Source organism: Bombus flavifrons, chromosome 11 (assembly GCF_040668555.2).
Source record: "Bombus flavifrons isolate JBK064 chromosome 11, iyBomFlav1_principal, whole genome shotgun sequence".
Taxonomy (NCBI): domain Eukaryota; kingdom Metazoa; phylum Arthropoda; class Insecta; order Hymenoptera; family Apidae; genus Bombus; species Bombus flavifrons.
Genome location: NC_138452.1, coordinates 8741056 through 8762714, shown reverse-complemented (window position 1 = coordinate 8762714; position 21659 = coordinate 8741056). Strand labels below are relative to the sequence as shown.

Below are 21659 nucleotides of genomic sequence, written 5' to 3'. Positions count from 1 at the left end.
ATAATTTGAATTAAATAGTAAATATCATCATAATTTTAATTATTAATACAAATGAAATAAAATTTGTAAATAATAATAAATATAACGCGAAACAGGCCCAATGCAATGAAGAATTGCATGAAAAATTTAAGCTGTATTATTATAACAGACTGTATGCATATTTAAAAACCGATCAGTATGAAAATTAAAAATTATTGCACAATTATATACACTAATGTAATTACATAGTTTGTAATTTTTAATTGTAATATAATCACATTTGTATACAAACTATCAAAACAAAATAAGAGTAATATCAAGTGAGCGACATTATGATTATTATTATGTCTTATTTTTTATGTATAAATTACTAATTAGGTAAAATGTAAATAGATAATAACATTTTTAATCACTATATTCAATCAGATTTTATTTTACTTTTACACATATTACATATGTCGTAAATTTATTATTGCAATATATTAACACAGATATGATTCACATTACATATTTATCAAGTATAATAACATATTTAATATTGATATACAGATTTTCTTGTAGACAATTTAACTGTATATAAATACATATGTCAAATTAAATGAAATTATTCAATACATTTTCACTACACAGAGAAAGTAACATGAAACAAATTATTTAAATAACTTGCACAAAATAAATTACTTATTTATAACATGCACGATAATTTCAGAATTAATTTAGAATTTATCTAAAATCAAATTAGTTTTCAACTTTAATTAATAGAAAATATTCATCTTTTCATATATTTCTTATCAATTGCAAAAAAAGTAAATATTTCTTGGAATGGTTTTGTTTATCTCTAGGAGGCATTAACTGTAAATGCTACAAACATCAATACTAACGCACATACATACATACATACATTTACAACTAGAATTACAGCAAACTGTAAAGTAATAATAAATACATAGCAGATTGTTGTATGGATATACATTACATACAAGTGAAGGCATACAAATATATTTTTATAATACATGTAACAAATTTCGATAATAGATAAACAATTATGTTTATTGCTATAACATTGTTAGAAAACATGTTACTAATATAAACTGATTTTACGGTAGACTATAATAACAAATTAAAACTAAAGGAAGCATTTCTCTTTATCTTTTGCAAAGATACATGTAAATTTCATTTCTGCACAGATATAACACATAGTGCCCATTTCATATATAATAAAATTATATGTGACTGATACTATATATTATATTATGTTAAATGTAAAATAAACTTTTAGTTTTCACAAGAAATTAAAAATTAAAAATTTATGCAATAATCTATTGCATATATTTGGTTGTATTATCACTTAACGAAAATTTTCAATTTTCTTGGCTATTATATTTGCATCTTTTTACATTGTGTATTTTACATATTTTTAAATTAGTGGAATTATTTTGGAACTTTAAAGCAAGTTGTTATCAAGTAATTAAAAAAAATACAATTAAAAAATTATGAATACTATATGTTTAACAGAATCATTTTAAAAAATTGTAGAGAATATCATTTTCACATAAAGCATATGCATAACATTTATAAATAATTAAAATGCTTTACTTAAGTGTTCCTATAATATATATACCTCACACAATTGTACCTAACCTTTTCGACTAGTATAGATTTCATATGTATGTAAATGCAAATTTCTTTGTTACGTACGTATTATATATTCTTCCGTAAATCACATCTAATTCATTTCTACACAAATAATTACAGCTTTATATACTTATTACTCCAATCCACCTTCCTCTTCTAATTTTGATAAGAATTTTGAAACTCTATAATTTGGTTCCACTTGACGTGCCATGTCTACTAAGCATAGCAACTTTTTTATACCAATAAAAACTCTGAAAGAAAAATATACAAATCATGCTTTCGATATTGATAATTTTTTAGTATAAAAACATACCGTTTTCCCAGAAGTTTGGCATGTAAAGATACTATTTCATCTTTACTAAATAGTTCCACTTCCTCTAAAACGCTTAAGAGATAGTCAGGAGTAGATAAATTAGGTACATGAAGAGTTGTACTAAATGCTGACAACATTTCCATATCGTCTAAAACTTGTCTAGAAAGGGTATGGTAATTATATTAATAAAAATATATATTGTATTATTATCTTTAAGTGTCATTGTATTAACATTAAGTATTTTACCTACGACTCGTGGTACAAAGTACTAATAATTTGCGACCACGCGGTGGTTGTTTCTTCAGTAAAACTAACAGCGCTTGTAAAGTCAAATTAGAATATCGTGGTCCAATGGAACCATAATCTAACAAACGCTCGATATTATCAACTAAAATGCAACTAAGTTGTGAACGATATGCATCGTCAAATATCTAAAAAAACATATATATATACCAAATATTATTAAATATATTATAATTAGAAAATATTCATTTTATATTTACCTTTCGAATTAAAAGACATTTTGCAGATTCTGTAAAACCAACCATATCTTCTGGTGTACATACTTTGACAAATGGGAAATCAGAATTTTTAGCTATTTGAGCAGCAAGTGCTGTTTTTCCACTATTCGGCGGTCCTTCTAACAAAACTGATACAAGACCAGAACCTTCTGTAGAGCGTGCCTCTTGAATATATAAATTACCATCAGACAAAATTTCTGCCACTGGTTTGCCCCAATTAATAATTCCACGTATAAGAAGATGATCTAATGCTTCTGCACTTGTACCAAATGCCTATAACATAAAGTGTATTAGACAATGATGCAAATATTAATAAAAAAATATATAATAAAATATAAGTAAAAGTTATAGCTTTCTGTTAATAACATTTGAATTTTATTAAAAATTACTTACGGGTTTAACATCATTTTCCAAAGCATGAAGAAAATCTGCCCTGGAAACCATAAGTTTTTCCATTGCAGCAGGATCTACTTCTACCTTACTAGAAGCTTTGATTAATCTATTCATAGCAGTACTTTGTGCAGCTCTAACTAGACCTTCTAATTCTGCACCACTGAAATTTTTAGTTAATGTGGCTAATTCTTTTAAATCAACATCTGGTGATATCTTTTTATAATCTCTCATTCTAGATGTGTGAATATTAAGTATCTGAAATCTTCCATGTTCATCAGGTAAGCTAATTTCCATTTGTACCTGTATGTATACAAATTTTACTTAATTAAGTAAATGGTCTTTGGAACATTATTTTTAAAGCATATTTGATACTAAGAAGAATACCTCTAATCTACCAGGTCGTAATAAAGCTTCATCAATCATATCTCTTCTGTTAGTCATACCAATAACGAGAATATTATTTAGCTGCTCTACGCCATCTATTTTTGCGAGCAACTGATTTACAACAGTATCGTGAACCCCTGTATTTCCGGCAACACTACCTCGAGATTTACAAATAGCATCAATTTCATCAAAAATAATTATATGTAATCCACTATTTGGTCCAAGCTAAAAATAAATATTTATTTATTAGTATACTAGTAATAACTTGTATAAAACACGTAATGAAAGTTAAAAATATCTTCATACCCTCTTCTCCTCCTCTTCAGCATCAGCAAATAATCGTCTAATATTAGCTTCACTTTCTCCAACATATTTATCCAAAATCTGAGGGCCATTGACAATTTTAGGTTCTCTAGCATTTAACATAGTCCCTATTTGCCGTGCCATTAACGTTTTACCTGTACCTGGTGGGCCATAAAGTAAAATTCCTTTCACATGTTTACAACCCAATTGAGTAACAATTTCTGGTGGAAAAACTCGTGACGCAAATGCTCTCCGAAAAATAGCACTGAATTCTTTATCTAAACCACCAATTCCCATTTTTTGGAAGTCCCAATCTGGATTGATAATTGATTGGCGAACGACTTTCCCCTTTGCTTTACCAACAAGGTTTAAGCTTGAATTTTCTGCTGTTTCAAACTGTATAACAGTATCACCCAAACAACGTCCCATTTGAGTCTTTTTAGGTGCTGTATTTTGTCCAGAACTTATAGCAGATAAATCAGCAGCTTCCAAACTTTTAACTACAAGGCCGAGCATTTTTTTATCCTTGAACTGAAACACCAACTGTTGACCCACGGTGAATGCCTGCCCCGAAAATTGTAATAAAAAATCTTTAGCCATTTCATCAGTGTTATATGGTTCCAAAGTAGTCCTAAAATAAATTGTATCATAAATTTTCTTACGGGTGCTATTTTTTTTAAACTTCTCATGTAATGTACATACGATTTTTTTTGTAAAAAGTCTGCTTCCAAGACAATAGTGCATAAACATTCTGTACTTGAGGTAGGATTAAAATGATACGGTCGCACTTCAATTTCCTGATTAAGGGAAAGAGTGGCCCATTTTCTCTGAGGTAAACTAAATCCAACAGTTCCCCTAGGTACTTCATGATGTCGTTTTACAGTAAATACAAAATGATGATTTGGTGCGGTGGTAACTTCAATATGCCTAAAAAATACGACCATGTTAAACTTATCTCTAAAACTCTAAATTACAAATTAAATTAAATTGTATTATTCTTTCATCTTATTATCGTAATATTAAATTAAATCGTTTATTTTATATAAATTTGAAATTTTGAATTATCTATCAATATGTACTCAATATCTTATATATAAGATTGATATATAACAATTACAAATAAAAAGATAAATTAAATTACATTCCAATTTAATTGGTTTAAAGTCTTATCAAAATCTATATATGTATTCATATATATATACATAGACACTTAAGCTTTAAATCTTATTATAGGTAACAAATCAATAAATTAATAAGATACCTTTACCTGACATCATCTGGGAAGTCATCTGGATTGATTATAGCACAATTTGTAATACTAAGTTCATCAGTAGGACACCTTACTGCTTTCATCCTCTATGAAAAAAAGTAAATTTTACGATTAAAAAAGTGAATCATACTTATTGACAGCATATCACTTTCATAGTCCTAGGTATTGATAAAGTATTGAGCAAGGAGGAGATGACAAAATTCTTTTTAAAGATATGTTCAATTACATACAACGTATATTTATTACGTAAAATATATAAAATAAATAAATAAAACAAAGTATTAAATCACTTTTATATTTGAAACTTACCATTGCTGACATTTTTTGATAGAATTGAAAGGAGTAAGTTTATATACACAGTATGAGACCTGCAATGCAGGATAGAAATATCATCACGATCTTATACAGTATAAGTATGTATACATAGGTTCGGCAACTCGTCGAAATTTTGGTGGTAGAGGATGTCATCATTTTAATATATTTTAATCCTCTCACTAGCCGCATAACGGCGCTGTCATGAAATTCCCAAAAGAGAAAAATTCGAATTACCGCACCTGTATATGTTCACAGTGCAAATAAAGATGTTATCACAAAATTTCTCTCTTGAGAGAATATGACGTCGTATTAATCCCACTCGCTTATATCACATGAATTTCGTTTTATGTTTCTTCGCGTTGCATCTATAACGTTGTCCTCCTACCTCCATTTGCCTACAGTATGAGTATGAGCATGGTCGTATCCACAAATCTGGAGACTCTTGTGGATGGGGTAAGAGTCTTAACATTGGGAGTTGTGTTTTATAAATCGGCCACCACAGACGCTGGGTTCAAGTGATTAGGATTTTGCATTTAACGCCATCCTGCAGTGAAAACAATTACTGATTGAAAGTAAAGAATATAAACTAAACCACTGGGTTTATTCAACTGGGTTAAACTGAAATAATTTTCATATTTTTTTACCGTTTACTTAAAATAAGTACATATATAGTCTCCCTAACAAGACGAGACAGTAAAAGTAAACAAAACTTGACTACTGTGATTGCAACTATTGGCTGGCGATTAGTAACACTTGAATGAGAAAGAGATAGAGGTAAACGAACCCGGGCTATATTTGCATATTGGCGTATACAACAAATCCTAACCACTTGATTAAAGCGCTTTAAGAATCTTACTCTTTCTACGGGAGTTTCTAAAACTGTATATAACTTGTATACAACACTAAGTATGAGTCATGACGTCAGTAATCCACTAACTATAATCACAAGTTGTGATTGTTGATCATCTGTCTGGTACCGTTACCACAATATAGTACTACATAATACACAATAACATAGTACACAATATTAACATAGTACACAATAATAAGAAAGTATCTCCAAGTGAAATCAGTGATTTTAAATGTCTCAGAAATGATTAAGTTTTGAAAAATAGTTCAAATGTAAAAATTAAAAAAATTGTAACAGTTTCTGATCTCTTATATGGATCTTTTACATTTAATCACAGCAACAATTGCCACAATTGACTCAACAATAGCTATGTGGCTCACAAAAGCAACAGACACATGATGTACAATGACAGTCATCTAGATAATCATAACAGATATTGTTTATACTTTACTGGAGTTAGAATGAAATTATATTTAGAAATATGAAATGGTAATTTGTACCTTATTTTTGTGTATTTCTATGTAGGAAATTGCTATAGCTTCAAGAAAAAACAGTTCTGAAAAAAAACATTTATGGAAGCTTTGCATTAAATGTATTTGGACCAAATACATACTACTAAGAACTAGCCATAGCAGAGAACAAGTGGGTAGAAAAATTACTATGGAAACAAATATCTTTAAACACATTTCTCCTAAAAATTTTTTAGCGATTATTCTACATTAATGTTCCTTAAATATTGCTGATCTAAAAGAGGAACAGTAAAGAAAAGTAGCTTTGCGATGAAATAGAAATTCATTTATGTTTTTTTGTACAAGATATATGTATCTTTCATAAAATAAATGTTGTTATTTTGCAGATTATTATGACTTTAATTAGAACAATTTTTTATTATTAATACAAGTATTTTATTTATATTATAATAATATCGTAATAATAATATAAAATCGATTATTACGTAAGTAATAATATTAATGAAAAATATTTTGGATAAAAATTGGGTGGTTTCAAGGAAAACATAATTTGATGTGATTATTTTTTTTTTACAAAAGAATGCATAGAGAACACATGAAAGTTAAAATAGTTTTTTTCTGAGAAATAGAACTATATATCTTTTTTACACATATCGATTTGGCGGAACATTCTACGTCAAAACTTATTAAAATATAACATTAAAGAAATCAATGATTAAATTAAAAAATGAAATATTTGATATAAAAATCTGAAATAACGCACGAATTATTGATTTTGTTGACATTGCATTTTTATGCTTTGCTACAGAACTTAACCCAACATATACAAAATTGTAGAAGTACAATATATAATGTCGAAAATATCTTTGCGAATTTGTCAAAGTCATGATATGACATAATGATATGACGTTATTTTTTAATAGTTTATAATTAAAAAGTTGCTTAGTTTCGAATTGTACATAATAGTACAACTCTTCAAGAATGGAAAAGGCCTCTGCCACTTGCTGTGCGATTTCTTAAAATTGTAAAAATTAACTTTTATGAAATTGTGTTTTTATGTGACAAATAGCTTTTTGCAAAAACTAATAAATATTTGGGAACAAAATATGGTACACTTTTTAAGGATGATAAAAGCTACATTTATATAAAGTTTCGACTTCGTATATTCAATTTTACATGAATAATTGACATTTGAAAAAATGCGTTTTTGAACGGTTTTTATTTGCTTACGGCTCAACGAGCTAACCAATCCTAACGTTCGATATCTCATCTGATAGATATTTTTAATATCTACGACTTTTATTGTAAACTTTTTGGGGATCGATTATTACGTTTATTGTTACATGTAGAAAATGTGTTTTCAGCAACTTTGGAGATTGTTTACAGAATCTGTGCAAGAAATTTTGAGTGGCAGACGTATCGGATCTGTTTCTGAATATGATTTTAACAAATTCGCATAATAAAATTTCAGATACGATTTTTTACAAAATTTGGGCTAATTTGGGGCTAATTTGACTGAACTAGTAAAGTTTTAACTTGAAGATAAAAAATAAGATAAGAACATAAAAGTTAACGAAGTCATTGCATAAATATTTGAATGCGAATATAATCAGAAGTAATATAAAATAATAATGTTTTCTCAGGTTATATGTTAACAGATAATTAAAATTGTAAATATCTATTTTACAATATATATAGTTTGTACGTAAAAAATACACACATATATATTGTGTAATTTATATCACATACACTTAGTAATGCGTACATTATTTCAGTATATTTGTTTTTATTAATCTCATTGTGGTTTCATACTACATATATGTAAAATACGCACATAGAATATATGATCTTCATGGACGACCATATATACATATATATTTTTTTCGAACATGATATGTAAACAACATGAAACGTAAATTTTTTGATAATTAATCGCGCTTTGAAATGTACACACTATTACATGGGTTGTACAAGTATCTTGTGCAAAAAGATGAATATTTTATATTAATATTAGGCCTCGATAATGCTGGGAAAACGGTGAGGAATTAAAAAGCTGTGTATTTGTGGTTAAGTAAACAAATTCGTTTCTAAATGGTTTTTGAATCCATAGACATATTTAGAGGCGGCGAAAACAAAATTTACAAAGAATTACAAAGGTATGAATCCTTGCAAAATTACAACAACCGTTGGTTTAAATATTGGAAAAATTGATATAGCTGGTGTTCGTTTTAACTTCTGGGATCTTGGTGGACAAGAGGAACTTCGATCACTGTGGGATAAGGTAATTGATAATTTGATATATACCTATTTATTCTATTGCAAGAAATTATATATATTTTATGTTTATAGTATTATGCAGAATCACATGCTGTCATTTACATAGTTGATTCATCAGATCGAGAAAAGATACCTGAATCTAAAGAAACTTTTGGTAAAGTTTGAAAAAAATAGAATATACATTGAATTATGATATTTTTTATTGGACAAATATTTATATTTTATTACAGATAGAGTTATATCGTCAGAACACTTAATAGGTGTACCACTTTTAGTCCTAGCTAATAAGCAGGATGTGCCTGATTGTATGGGTGTTAGAGAAGTAAAACCAATTTTTAATCAAAATGCACACCTAATAGGTAGAAGAGATTGTATGGTGATGCCTGTTTCTGCTTTGAATGGGTATGTAAATTTTTAGACTTATTTATTTTAATTTTGTTTTCTTTTAATGAAATTAGATTATATTATGTACTTATTTATATTAATATGATTTTATGAGTTACATATAATTGTTTTAAGTTTCTAGTGTAATGACATAAATGACTAATTGATAAATGAATAAAATATGAATTACAAAGAAAATTGCTTAAAAAGAATAATTACTTTAAGTTGAATGCAACAAATCTTATGTTAAGTAAAAAAAATACTTCATAACATGATATCATGCCAATTTTCTATTTTAGTTGTAAATTGTTTATTTCTGTAATGATTTACTAAAATTACAATTAAAATAGTAATTATTTTCTAATTTTTTAATCAATAGTATTTGAGTTTAAATATTATTTTTATACATATAATTACATAAGATTTAATGAAAATATAAAACATTTTTTACGTAAATAATAAATTATCAATCAAATTATACTGTATAATTTTGAATATGTTATATTGATAAGATGGGCATGTTATGAAATTTATGAGTTATTTAAAACATAAAATAAACAAATATAATTATTTATACAATACAAAAGGGATGGCATAGATGAAGGAATTCACTGGCTCGTGGATTGTGTCAAGAGAAACAATGATGTTCGGCCCCCTCGTAATCAGAATGACAATTGTCTGTCCTAACAAGACATTCCTGATTTCTTTCATATAAGTTGATATATGAACAGTATTTTAATGTAAAAACTCTGTACATTTACATTAGAAACTACATTTTTACTAATAAACTTTGTTTTGTAATCTGTATTAATTGAATTACTTACTCTGTCAATTTGTATTTACGATAACAGAATATTAATATCTCTTTTTACTTTGTAAAAGGTAGCTCTTTTACATTTTATTTATTATTATTTGATTCATTGCTTTTTAATCTACTTTAATATCAGCTTTATTATCAATTGTTACATGATAATTATTACCAATTGATATTTTAGTAGTTTTTATTCTTTATTTAGTATAATTAATGAATTTCCCAATTACTCTGTTAACTGATCTGTATTACTGATATCAAGGTAGTTGAGATAAGAGATAATGCTAACACCTTACTTCCCCTTCTGTCATGTTGGTGATAAAAAGTCTTCAAAACTGTTACTTCAGTTGTATACTAGACAATATACGATTTATAATTTCAGTATTAAATGTTTGTAATAATCTTCTAGTGCACCATGTGGACATATTACGAATCTGAAGATTGGAGTGTTTTACCACCAGAATTGAATAGAAGGTGACGATTTTATTATCTTTAACATCTCATACAAAAATTAGTTCTAGATATATATAAATTATGTATAATCACATATCTATTTATCACTTTAAACTATTTATATATATATATATATTTATATATATATATAATAAATGTTTATTTGTAACAAGCATGTGATATAAATTATTCCATAACATTAACAGTGTATATAATTATATTATTAGAATTACTTCTATGAGAAATATTACAAAATTATATTTCACTGAAAAATTTATTTGATACAAATGAAATAACAAAAAATTATGTAATTTAATTTAATGAATATCTAATAGCAATCTGTACCAAATAAGTATTTTTATATTAGATATGCTAACATATTGTAGATATACACATGTATGTCACAATTTTATTATTTTTAATACAAATTGTGCAATGACGCTCAAATTATATATTAATATTTCATCATAAGAGTGAGACAGGGAGAGAGAAAGAAAAAATTCTATTTTCAATGAGAAAATACGCATCACTAAAATTCTCAATAAAGACATCTTATCGGAACATAGGGGGAAAAATGGATCATAAACTTCCGATTGAACAAAACAGTACAAATTTCGCGCTTTAGAAATGAACATCATTTTTATTCACTACGTTGAGCAAAAGTGTAAATAAGAGAGTTGGAATTAACGGTACAATATAATGAAACAATTGGAATTTCGGAAAAGAATAATTGTTATATCCGTTCACTGATGTTTCAATTGTAAGGAATGTATATTGTAGAAAATGGTCACGATAACATTAACCAAAAAGCCACGGTATTATCAGGAACAACGTCAGTGAAAATGGGTAGCCATTTTGATTTTTGGTGTGCGAATACCGCGGACCATCGTGAAGAGTGTTTGTCGTGTGATAGGCTAAACGACTGTGGACGTTTAACTATGTCCATGGTTTTTTTCCCAGTTGATTAACCCTTTACTGTGAATCAAACGTTTCGTACGGTACGTATTGTCAACGATATAAAGTCAAATTAGGAGCGAAATACTCGGAATGCAAACCGTATATGTAAACCGATACAGGCCGATATACCAGGTGCAGAATAGAGACTATGCAGAAGTGAGTGAGGGCGCACAACTCGCGCCCTAGGAGGCGAGGCATATCTCGCCGTATTTGTCATACGACGTTACGTGTAAAAGGTGGGCGATACGACGACGGTAGATTCGACGGCGTCTTCGTGTCGTCTCATACGTACGCCGTGAAACGTCGTTTAGATATTTCCGGATCTCAAGTTTCCTGAAAACGACGTCCTTGACTGGTACTGTTTGACAGCTAGAAAACTAACCCTTGGTTCGATGCCCTTCAGTGCGAACGATCTTTTATATAACCGGTTTACACGTTTTACAATATGCTGTCGAGTTGTACGAGCGTACGACCGCGACGCGTTTTTATAGCACGTGAATTTCTGGTCGAATGACATTCAAAAACTAGGTAATATCCATTGCATGCATTGCACTCTTCTGATCGACTACTTAGATTTCGCCAGCGAAACCGGTTATTTTGTATTTATATGCACGTTTTATAACGCGTTTAAAATAGAATATTAAGTTTATGTTCTCTATTCAACAAAGAACCTGTATATTGTATTTGTTTTCGTCTTTTATATACAAACTTTCAAGCTTTTATTGTATGCAACAAATTACTGATAAACTAAAATCATATTACAAATAATTTATTTGTATTTGTTTCAAGATATAATACTTCCAAATAGTATTGCTCATAATTACTTTTATTTATCCCCTTTGTGAAAGGTAATTAAACAATTATAATGTATACAAAAACAATATATATGTTTACTTTTTATATTGTGTGATATGTAAATACAATTTTAATTGGTTCTTATGTCGTATATTGTTATATTATAATTTTAATATATTTTTCATTTTGTACTATTTTTATATAATGATGGTTTTATTAAATTAATGATTAAAAATTTTTCAAGAAGAAAGGTAGAGAACATCAACTTATTTTTATTTATTTTATACTTGTAGTTGTTTAAAGTTTTTGCAAATAATATTTTACAATTGTCCATAATATTACGTGACCTTTTCTCAATAGGAAGGAAACTGTGTGTTCCATACTCATCTATACTTCATTTGTATTATTGAAGTTCGTCATATACATTTGAGAACATCATTGAGAACATCATTGAGAACATCATTGAGAACCATGAATGCTTCAGAACACGGGTAATATATATTTTCTAACATTAAGTTAATTATTCATAACAGTATCCCCTTAATAATGAAAAAATATGAAAATGTTATTAAATGTAAATTACTGCTAATCTTTTAGATCTTTTTCTAATACTATACTAATTTTAATACAGTTATTCTTAAGTTTTAATTAAAAGAACAATTTGTTATTGCAATGATAGAAAATATGTTATTTCAATAGTCTTTTGTAATATTGCTTGAAAAAAAACATTGTTCATTTGAAGCAAGTATAGAATAATTGGAATCGTATCATGAGTGTCATTGCACAACAAACAAAATGGTATGTAAATGGTTTGTGTGTGTAAATAGCATGGGTGTGTATATTGCAGGTTTAACCCAGCCTTTAATATGGCCTCCATAAAACAAGCATTTAATGAAGCAGTAGAAAGAGGTAAGAGAGTGCAATATTTATTTATAATAAATATATAATGAATACTTGTATTAGTTCATATAGTATTTTGTAATTTATATGCTTATTATTAATTCTATATATTACATGCCTCAAACTTAAGAAATATCTTATGTTTTTATAATATTAACTTAAAACTCTAATTAAATAGGTGTCATAATTAACTCTAATGATCTAATTTGAATTAATTATCTTTAGTAATGAATATAATTTAATTTTTCAATAAATAAGTAACATTGAAAATTTATCATGTTCTTTGAAAAAAATGGAAGGGTGATATAAGAATAGAACATAAATAATTTTAAAAATATCATTGTTATAAAACTTTACTATTATATAATTTCCTCCTGTAGAATTAAATATTGCTCCATATCATTGCTTGTATTTCACATACAAAATAATTTTCTGCGATTATTATTCATAACTTGAGCATTTAACTCATTAAATCCTACTAACATTAAACTTGATAACATGTTATAATTTAAAAGTCTCAACAGTTAGAATGCCTGCACCAACTCGATTGAGGGATCTCATCAGACAAATAAGAGCTGCTAGAACTGCAGCAGAAGAAAGGACAGTTGTTAACAAGGAATGTGCTTATATTCGTTCAACATTTAGAGAAGAAGATAGTGTATGGAGATGTCGCAATATTGCAAAACTTTTATATATTCATATGCTTGGGTTTGTATTGTATCAACAATGTATATTTAATATTCTTTCTTTTATTAGAAATAAAAATTCTATTAATTTTGTAGATATCCAGCTCATTTTGGTCAACTAGAATGTTTAAAACTTATTGCATCCCCAAGGTTTACAGACAAACGAATTGGTTACTTAGGTGCAATGTTACTGCTAGATGAACGACAAGATGTTCATCTTTTAATTACAAATTGTTTAAAAAAGTAATAATTCGCTAAAATTATTTTAATATTTTTTAAAAGTATGTATAATAGGGTATTTTAATATTTTAAACATTTAATTCCTCTTGCAGTGATTTAAATAGCTCCACACAATTTGTTATTGGTTTGGCATTATGTACTTTGGGTGCAATTGCATCACCAGAAATGGCAAGGGATTTGGCATCTGAAGTTGAAAGGCTAATGAAGTCAGCAAATGCATATATTCGAAAAAAAGCAGCACTTTGTGCATTCAGAATTATTAGACGTGTACCAGAGTTAATGGAAATGTTTCTACCTGCTACTCGTAGTTTAATTACAGAGAAAAACCATGGTGTATTAATTACAGGTGTCACACTTATTACAGAAATGTGTGAAAACAGTGTTGATACATTGAATCATTTTAAAAAGGTAAATTTTACATGTTTTAATAAATGATAGAGGGATACTACACCAAAACTAGTAAAATACTTAGTTGTTTGTAACTAGTATTACAAACATTTTGTCATTGCATCAAAGAACATTATACATTATTTTTTTAATTCAATTTAAGTTTTTTTAATGTTGTCATATCTAGTCTGCTAGTTCAATAGCTGCAAGCTAGATCGTAGTAGCATTATCAGTTAACCAGAGCATTGAACTCATACTCCTAGTAAAAAATTTTTATATTGAAGCAAATTCAACATTCAACAACTAAAAAAGATTATCGAAAAGAATGTGTAGTCTATAATTTTACTTATATTTTATTAATAACAGTGCTATGACAAAGGACATAAATGTATCTGTTGATAAAACACAAATGTCTTAATATATATAAAATATTTCACAAAAAAGTTTCAAATGTGATTAATAATCTTAAATAAGTGTTATTGTTTAATAATTCTTTGCTCATAGTGATATTCATAATATAAGTATGGTTTTATCTTCTTTAGGAATGCGGCCATCGAGAGGTAAAAAGCATACGAGCATTTTTTATATTTTTGCATGTTATGCTTATTGTGAATATCATTTTTATCTTTTATTCTATGTAATTTTTATTGAAGATACTTGATTATTTATATTAAATGCTTTACTAATACAAAATCAATATAAAATAATGAAATATGAAAACACATGCATGTATTTTAAAATTATAGTATCTATAACATGAAATACTTTCAATAAATGCATATTGAATATTAATTGAATTTTTATAAATAACATTTTAATATTTTACTTTTTTATGGAACATATGTTTGTAATAAGGATGTATTTTAATTATATGAAGCACAGTTATTGAATATCTTTCTAGGTATATTAGTTATATTATGGATGTTAAGGTGTATCTGTTTGTGCACAAATAATGTAATATAATTGATGTTACTTTGTGATCTTTCTTAGCAGCTTATATCTGTTTCTTAAATATAACAATGTATATCTTTATTTTTGTATCCAGAATTAAATATTGCTTTTTGATAACTTCATAAAAGTTTTTAATGGAACTATGCATTGTCATTCTATTATAATTTGTTTATTGGTATATGTTTACAGATTTCTTGGTTAAACTTTGTTTACATAAAATTGTGTAAATAATATATTATTCAATAAAAATAAAATTATTATTTCAGATTGTGCCAAATCTTGTAAGGATCTTAAAAAATTTAATACTAGCTGGATATTCTCCAGAACATGATGTATCTGGAGTATCTGACCCGTTCCTTCAAGTAAAAATATTACGTCTCCTTCGAATTTTGGGACGTAATGATATCGATGCATCCGAAGCAATGAACGATATACTTGCGCAAGTTGCAACTAATACAGAAACTAGCAAAAATGTTGGAAACACTATATTATATGAAACTGTATTATCTATTATGGATATAAAATCTGAAAGTGGACTGAGAGTGTTAGCAGTGAATATATTAGGTCGATTTTTATTAAATAACGATAAGAACATCCGATATGTTGCTTTGAATACGTTATTAAAAACAGTTTATGTAGATACAAGTGCAGTACAAAGACATCGCTCAACAATCCTGGTAATGTTTATCACGTTATTTCATATCTTTATATTTGATATTATTATATTACTAAACATTTCTTTCATTTTTTGTTTCTCAGGAGTGTCTAAAAGACCCGGATGTATCGATTAGAAGACGAGCTATGGAGCTTAGTTTTGCACTTGTAAATTCAAACAATATTAGGAACATGATGAAAGAGTTATTACTTTTTTTGGAACGTGCTGATCCAGAATTTAAAGCGCAATGTAGTAGTAACATAGTAATGTCTGCCGAAAGATTTGCGCCAAATAAACGTTGGCATCTTGAAACGTTATTCAAAGTTCTTGTTGCTGTATGAAATTTATTATATTAATTTTACGTATATTTCACTATTTATAGTTATTTTCAATCTTTATCGTTGTAATTTTCTTGTTTCTAGGCTGGTAATTATGTTCGAGATGATGTAGTAGCATGCACCATTCAGTTAATTTCAGAAACCCAATCACAGCAAAGCTATGCTGTCAGTGCATTGTGGAGAGCACTGGAAAAAGATACATCCGATAAGCAACCTTTGGCTCAAGTAGCAACATGGTGTATTGGTGAATATGGTGATTTATTACTATATGGACCACCATCAGAAGATATAGATACTCCTGTCAATGTACGTATGTTAGACACTATGTATATCTGTATATGCTTACTCTTCATTCTTTATGATAAAATTAAGATAGTTAAAAAGTATTAAATAATTAATATATGTATATCTTTTTCTTTTATTATTAGTTAACAGAAGATGAAGTTATTGATGTTTATCAAAGGTTACTCTGGAGTCCGCAAAATACAGTGGTCACGAAACAATATACATTACTATCTCTCACAAAACTTAGCACAAGATTTCAGAAGGGTAATGAGTAAGTACTGCTGAAAAATCTAATTATTACTGGTACTATTATATTATTTTTTGCATTCATTTTCATATTTAAATAATTATTTACATAAGCCTTATATATATTTCAGAAAAATTCGTCAAATAATTGATACATTTGGAAGCAATTTACATATAGAATTGCAACAACGAGGTATCGAATTTTCACAGTTGTTCAGAAAATATGATCATTTACGACCTGCATTACTTGAAAGAATGCCTCCTATGGAAACTGCTAGACCACAAGCTAATGGAATTATTGGTATGGTAAATGGTGAACCAGAACCAGAAGAAGATAAATCTTCAGTTTTGGAAGCGAGTACTCCACCATCTGATTCAGTAAGTTTGTATCGAACAGTTTATAAGAATTATAATTTGAATGAAATAACCTGCACAGCAAAATATGTGAAATTTTTTTATATTTAATTAACAGAGTTTAATATTTTTTATATTTTTCTAGAGTGCACTTCTAGATTTGCTTGGAACCACCGACTTAGGAATGACATCTTCTGTATCAAATAAAAGTCCACCTTCTAATTCAACAAATACAGTAAACAATAATGATCTTTTGGATCTACTTGGTAGTTTGGATTTAAGTGCACCTACATCTACATCTACACTGCCACAGGCACAAACGCCATTACAAATATTTAGTCCCACTAACACAACAAACTTTTTAGTGGATGGTTTGCTTAATTCATCATCAATTCAAAATGGTTTGTGCAACTTAATCAAATATTTATTTCTTACTGCTAATACTATACAAATCTCATTTTATTTTATAATTCTAGATACACTTTCTATGATTGTATTGGATAAAGCAGGACTTAAAATAACCTTCAAATTGGAAAGACCACCAGACATTGCTGATTTATTAATTATTAATATGTCAGCGCAAAATTCTGGAAGTGCTATATTGACTGATTTTCTGTTTCAAGCAGCAGTTCCTAAGGTAGTAGTCAATTTCGTGTTACAGTTATTAAATATAAAGAATCATGGGGATTACTTTTTATGTATGTCGGAGATGAAAGGACATCGGAGCCTTCCCTTTGGAATTTCGGGAAAATCACCTAACACCGTAATCTAGATTCTATCATAGGCGTAATTAAACAATTGTCGTCTTTCGATCCGATTGTATTTGTTCGAGATTTATGATAATGAGCTTGGGCTCGAGGCGACAGCCAGTCGCCGAACGTAGCCGCGGTCACGGGATGAACGCTTTGTCTAACGAAGGTATGGAGTAATTCTATAGCTCTCCTTAAAAGAAATATTTCTGGCGACACGCGACAGTAAACATTCCAACGGTCTCTGTCCCGTGGCTCGCCACACGCAGACCCTATTCTTCGAGTAAGATGATTGCCAGATGTCGATACGTCTCCGCAGTACATGTTCAGCTAGCCTGAGGGCCCGTTATAAACACTAAGATATAGTTACCTAAAGTCCTTCAAACAGACAAACAGTCTTTGTTCCAACTACGGGAAGATAGGAGAGATCTATTTCTTTCAACGAACGACGTCTCGCACCAGCAACTTTCCCTCGAAGGTGGCTAGCATCTTTTTCTAACCACCGATATGGAGATTGATCAATTAGCAACAACGTTAATTTCAATTACTTTCTGAACGAAGACTATCCTCGACGAATCCGATGATCTCGTGTCCTTAGACACACCCCATCATAGTTTTCCTCTGCAGCATCATCGTGACGAAAAGTCATTCTCTCGTGAGGTCGTATTAGCGAGTTACTTAGTGTCTGTACGCTCGGTGGATATTCCACGTTTTAACAGAGTCCGACTTAGGTTTTGTGAGCATGTTCTTCTATCATCCCGTTGACCGCGGATTCGTTATTGAACTTAGGATCATTGTCATTAGTTCCTCGAGTATCTAATTGCTACGGTTACTTGTCCAATTCTATAATAATCGTATTTGCACTAGTCAATGTCTTCTCTATTGCATAAGGACAATGTGTAATCCAAACGAAGATTCGTTTCACGCCCCTAACCCTAATTCTAATGTAAACCCGACATGTATTATTATTTAGACATTCCAACTACAAATGTTGTCACCATCAAGCACAGTCATTCCTCCTTCTGGACAAGTTACTCAAGTATTGAAAGTTACAAATATCAACAAAGTAAGTTCGTATGACAGTATTCCATTTAAAAAATTTTACAGATGTGTTTTGCTTTATTATTGATCACCCATATATTTTCCTAATTTAGGTACCTCTAAGAATGAGATTACGTATATCTTACACTGGACCAACAGGACCAGTTTTGGAACAAACGGAAGTAAATAATTTTCCTTCCCTAACATTGCAGTGACAAGATATATTAAGGAAGACAATTGTACATATGCCTGTCTAAATAATTAATTGAGTCTTAAATAGACTGAAACCCAATTTCATCTTTTCATCAGATAAAATGAAAATATATTGGTAAAATGACACGTTTGGCAAAAACGCTTACCGATTGATTAATCTAATAATTCGTCAGAAATAATCATTGAATCTAATAAGATTCAAATCTATGATGAATTACATTTTTTTTTAACATACATCTGCAAATTTTTCATCTGCTCACAAAGCCATATTTTATATTTATAGAAAGCTGAGGACGTAATTTCTTGTAAGTATGATTTTTGCAAATATGCTTGTGTATAAATTGTTTTTAAATTCTGATTTTACACTGTTGAGTATAATAACATAATAAAATATCTTTTAAATATTTAAAAATTTATACAATAAACAAACATTCTTAGTATTTTTAAAACAAGTATTATTAATAAATTGGTTACTTCCGTTATAAAATAATTTTTTAACTATTATAAAATAGTTTTATAATTGATTTAAATTGGCGTTTGTTGAGCAGATGGTATGATATTTATTTTGAAGTCTTTCAAAAATAGTAAAATTTATTATTATAATGAAATTATTAAATGTCAAAAACAGAAAGAAAGGAATGTAAAATTTCTCTTGTACTATGCTGCATGTATTGTGAGATGTGTAAATATTTTCTCTAACTGAATAATAGACAGATAGAACAATATTACATGCAACACTGTTATTTGATCTGTTGGATTTCTAATCTTACAGCTTCTGATTTAGCGTATAATTTCTCGTATAGGATAATTAAAATAAAAAATACATACGAAAAAAAGGATACATAAGAGAAACTATTAAACTCACTTAATAATACTGATAAAAGGTGTTTGCCCCTAAAAATGTTGCTGCCCGATTATAAATGACAAGCACTTAAATCTTGTTGTAATAATTGATCTTTTCTACTATATTTGTAAGTAATAAACGGACGCGATTGCCTTGTAAATAATTAAATAATTACAGTAACATAGAAGTAATTAAATTCTTATTACGAGGAATGTAAAATGGGGTTCTTTACTACATATGTTTATGATACAATTGACATGTCAACAATTTATAGAGGAACATTGCTTCTTTCACGAAAAGTTTTTTTAAGTGAGAAGGGGGTTGCACATAAATACATATACATGTAGCGTGTACGTTTGCTATACCCCATATTTACGTCTGTTATGGGTGGTGTTTATACTGTTTTGAATGTATTTGGAGTATATGATATCATTGGAGGGCTGATTTCTGGTTGTCAAATTATTTTATATATACATGTTCATTTATTAAATCACTTAAAATTATTAACAAATTTTCTTTTCATAAAGAAATTAAATTCACATAAAACTTTAAATAATTTAAGCATCATGCACAAAATCTAAAATTATTATTATTGATAAACATCGTTTTGTAATACATAATTTCTGAAAAAAACATATATTTGAATATTCTTTGTGAACTAACTAAAAATAGAGTAGAAATTATGATATGAAGAAGTATTTTTACATTCCTTTTATTATAGGATTTATTTAACTATGTAAAAATGTGTAAGATTCAATTTAAGAGAAGTTAAAAGATTTGATTCTTAATCTTAATTAAATGGATTTGAAAATTGTATGAGTGAATTGAACCTTTTGAAACAAAAATTCATATCTTTTTATACGTGTTATTTTTTCCTATATGAAGCAAATATTTGATGATGAATGTGCGTCTAAATCATGCGAAACAGTACACAATAAATTGCGTAAAAAGTAGCAATAGCAAATCTTACTCGCAAGTATTCACCTTTTTCAAGATTTTATGTAAATGAAGTTACGATACAGTTGTACTTAATTGTATTTAATTTACCTTATTCTAATAGTATTGTATGAACATGTAGATTTTTAAGCGCAATTAATTTTAGTATTATAAAACGTCTAGTACTTTGAATAACTAAGTTAACAAAATGTTCTTTTACTATTTCTTTTTCCTAAATTTCTTTTAAAGCATAATTATCATAACATACTAGTAAAAGTATATTATCAGTATAACTGTATGCATTTTAGCTCCGTCCCTTATATGTTGTGCGCTATGAATGCGGTGTATAATTCTAGAACAGGTGGGTGTGTTTCTGAGTGGCCTTGTCCTAAAGTCTGTGACACAGTGTCAGCCCTTCGGTGGGGTGTACTCTGCCTACTTGTTCTCAATATTATATTAGTTTTATAAATATAAATATATATAAATCAACTGTGAGGATATTGAATAATGATAAAGATGCTGTATATATACTTTCTAGAGACTCAAGGTGTGAAAATAAAATGTATTTTTATTCCACTACTCTTTGAAAAATATTGTATTAATAGTTATTTAGTTATTTCACTTATTTTTAGATTACAATTTTTGTTGATTATCTTATGCAAGAATAATTTCAATATGTATATTAAGATAATTATGATCATGGTAAAAATATAAAGACAAACTT

General features: G+C 28.3%; 3 protein-coding genes across 23 annotated transcripts; 2 read left to right on the top strand and 1 right to left on the bottom strand.

Annotated features, from left to right (window-relative positions):
* Positions 1–922: 922 nt before the first annotated feature.
* On the bottom strand, positions 923–6108 carry LOC138184997 (vesicle-fusing ATPase 1-like). Of its 3 annotated transcripts, none has more exons than XM_069123567.1 (11): positions 5970–6108; positions 5108–5166; positions 4796–4884; positions 4231–4455; positions 3532–4159; positions 3226–3450; positions 2842–3141; positions 2431–2721; positions 2174–2358; positions 1928–2086; positions 923–1865 (listed from the first exon to the last, which is right to left on the bottom strand). In XM_069123567.1, the coding sequence occupies exons 2-11, from the start codon at positions 5117–5119 to the stop codon at positions 1748–1750; spliced, it is 2232 nt and encodes a 743-aa protein (XP_068979668.1). In that variant the 5' UTR covers positions 5120–5166; positions 5970–6108; the 3' UTR covers positions 923–1747. The 3 variants fall into 3 exon arrangements, with proteins under 3 accessions (XP_068979668.1, XP_068979667.1, XP_068979669.1); XM_069123566.1 differs by lacking the exon at positions 5970–6108 and adding an exon at positions 5499–5574 and having other exon boundaries at positions 5108–5309; XM_069123568.1 differs by lacking the exons at positions 5108–5166; positions 5970–6108 and having other exon boundaries at positions 4790–4884.
* Positions 5609–9901, top strand: Arfrp1 (ADP-ribosylation factor related protein 1). Of its 4 annotated transcripts, XM_069123581.1 has the most exons (7): positions 5609–5887; positions 6489–8134; positions 8209–8470; positions 8544–8714; positions 8783–8864; positions 8941–9112; positions 9682–9901. In XM_069123581.1, exons 3-7 carry the CDS (start codon positions 8378–8380, stop codon positions 9779–9781), a joined length of 618 nt encoding a protein of 205 aa, XP_068979682.1. In that variant the 5' UTR covers positions 5609–5887; positions 6489–8134; positions 8209–8377; the 3' UTR covers positions 9782–9901. The 4 variants fall into 4 exon arrangements, with proteins under 4 accessions (XP_068979682.1, XP_068979683.1, XP_068979681.1 ...); XM_069123582.1 differs by lacking the exons at positions 5609–5887; positions 6489–8134 and adding an exon at positions 6150–6452; XM_069123580.1 differs by lacking the exon at positions 5609–5887 and having other exon boundaries at positions 6150–8103.
* Positions 8977–21526, top strand: AP-1gamma (adaptor protein complex 1, gamma subunit). Of its 16 annotated transcripts, none has more exons than XM_069123558.1 (17): positions 10896–11356; positions 11448–11843; positions 12471–12601; positions 12958–13019; positions 13526–13718; positions 13793–13939; positions 14029–14344; positions 14866–14883; positions 15541–15951; positions 16034–16264; positions 16352–16573; positions 16696–16823; positions 16930–17176; positions 17298–17553; positions 17629–17789; positions 18875–18967; positions 19056–21526. In XM_069123558.1, exons 3-17 carry the CDS (start codon positions 12582–12584, stop codon positions 19155–19157), a joined length of 2607 nt encoding a protein of 868 aa, XP_068979659.1. In that variant the 5' UTR covers positions 10896–11356; positions 11448–11843; positions 12471–12581; the 3' UTR covers positions 19158–21526. The 16 variants fall into 16 exon arrangements, with proteins under 16 accessions (XP_068979653.1, XP_068979654.1, XP_068979664.1 ...); XM_069123560.1 differs by having other exon boundaries at positions 11435–11551; XM_069123557.1 differs by having other exon boundaries at positions 11435–11670.
* The last annotated feature ends 133 nt before the right edge of the window (positions 21527–21659 follow it).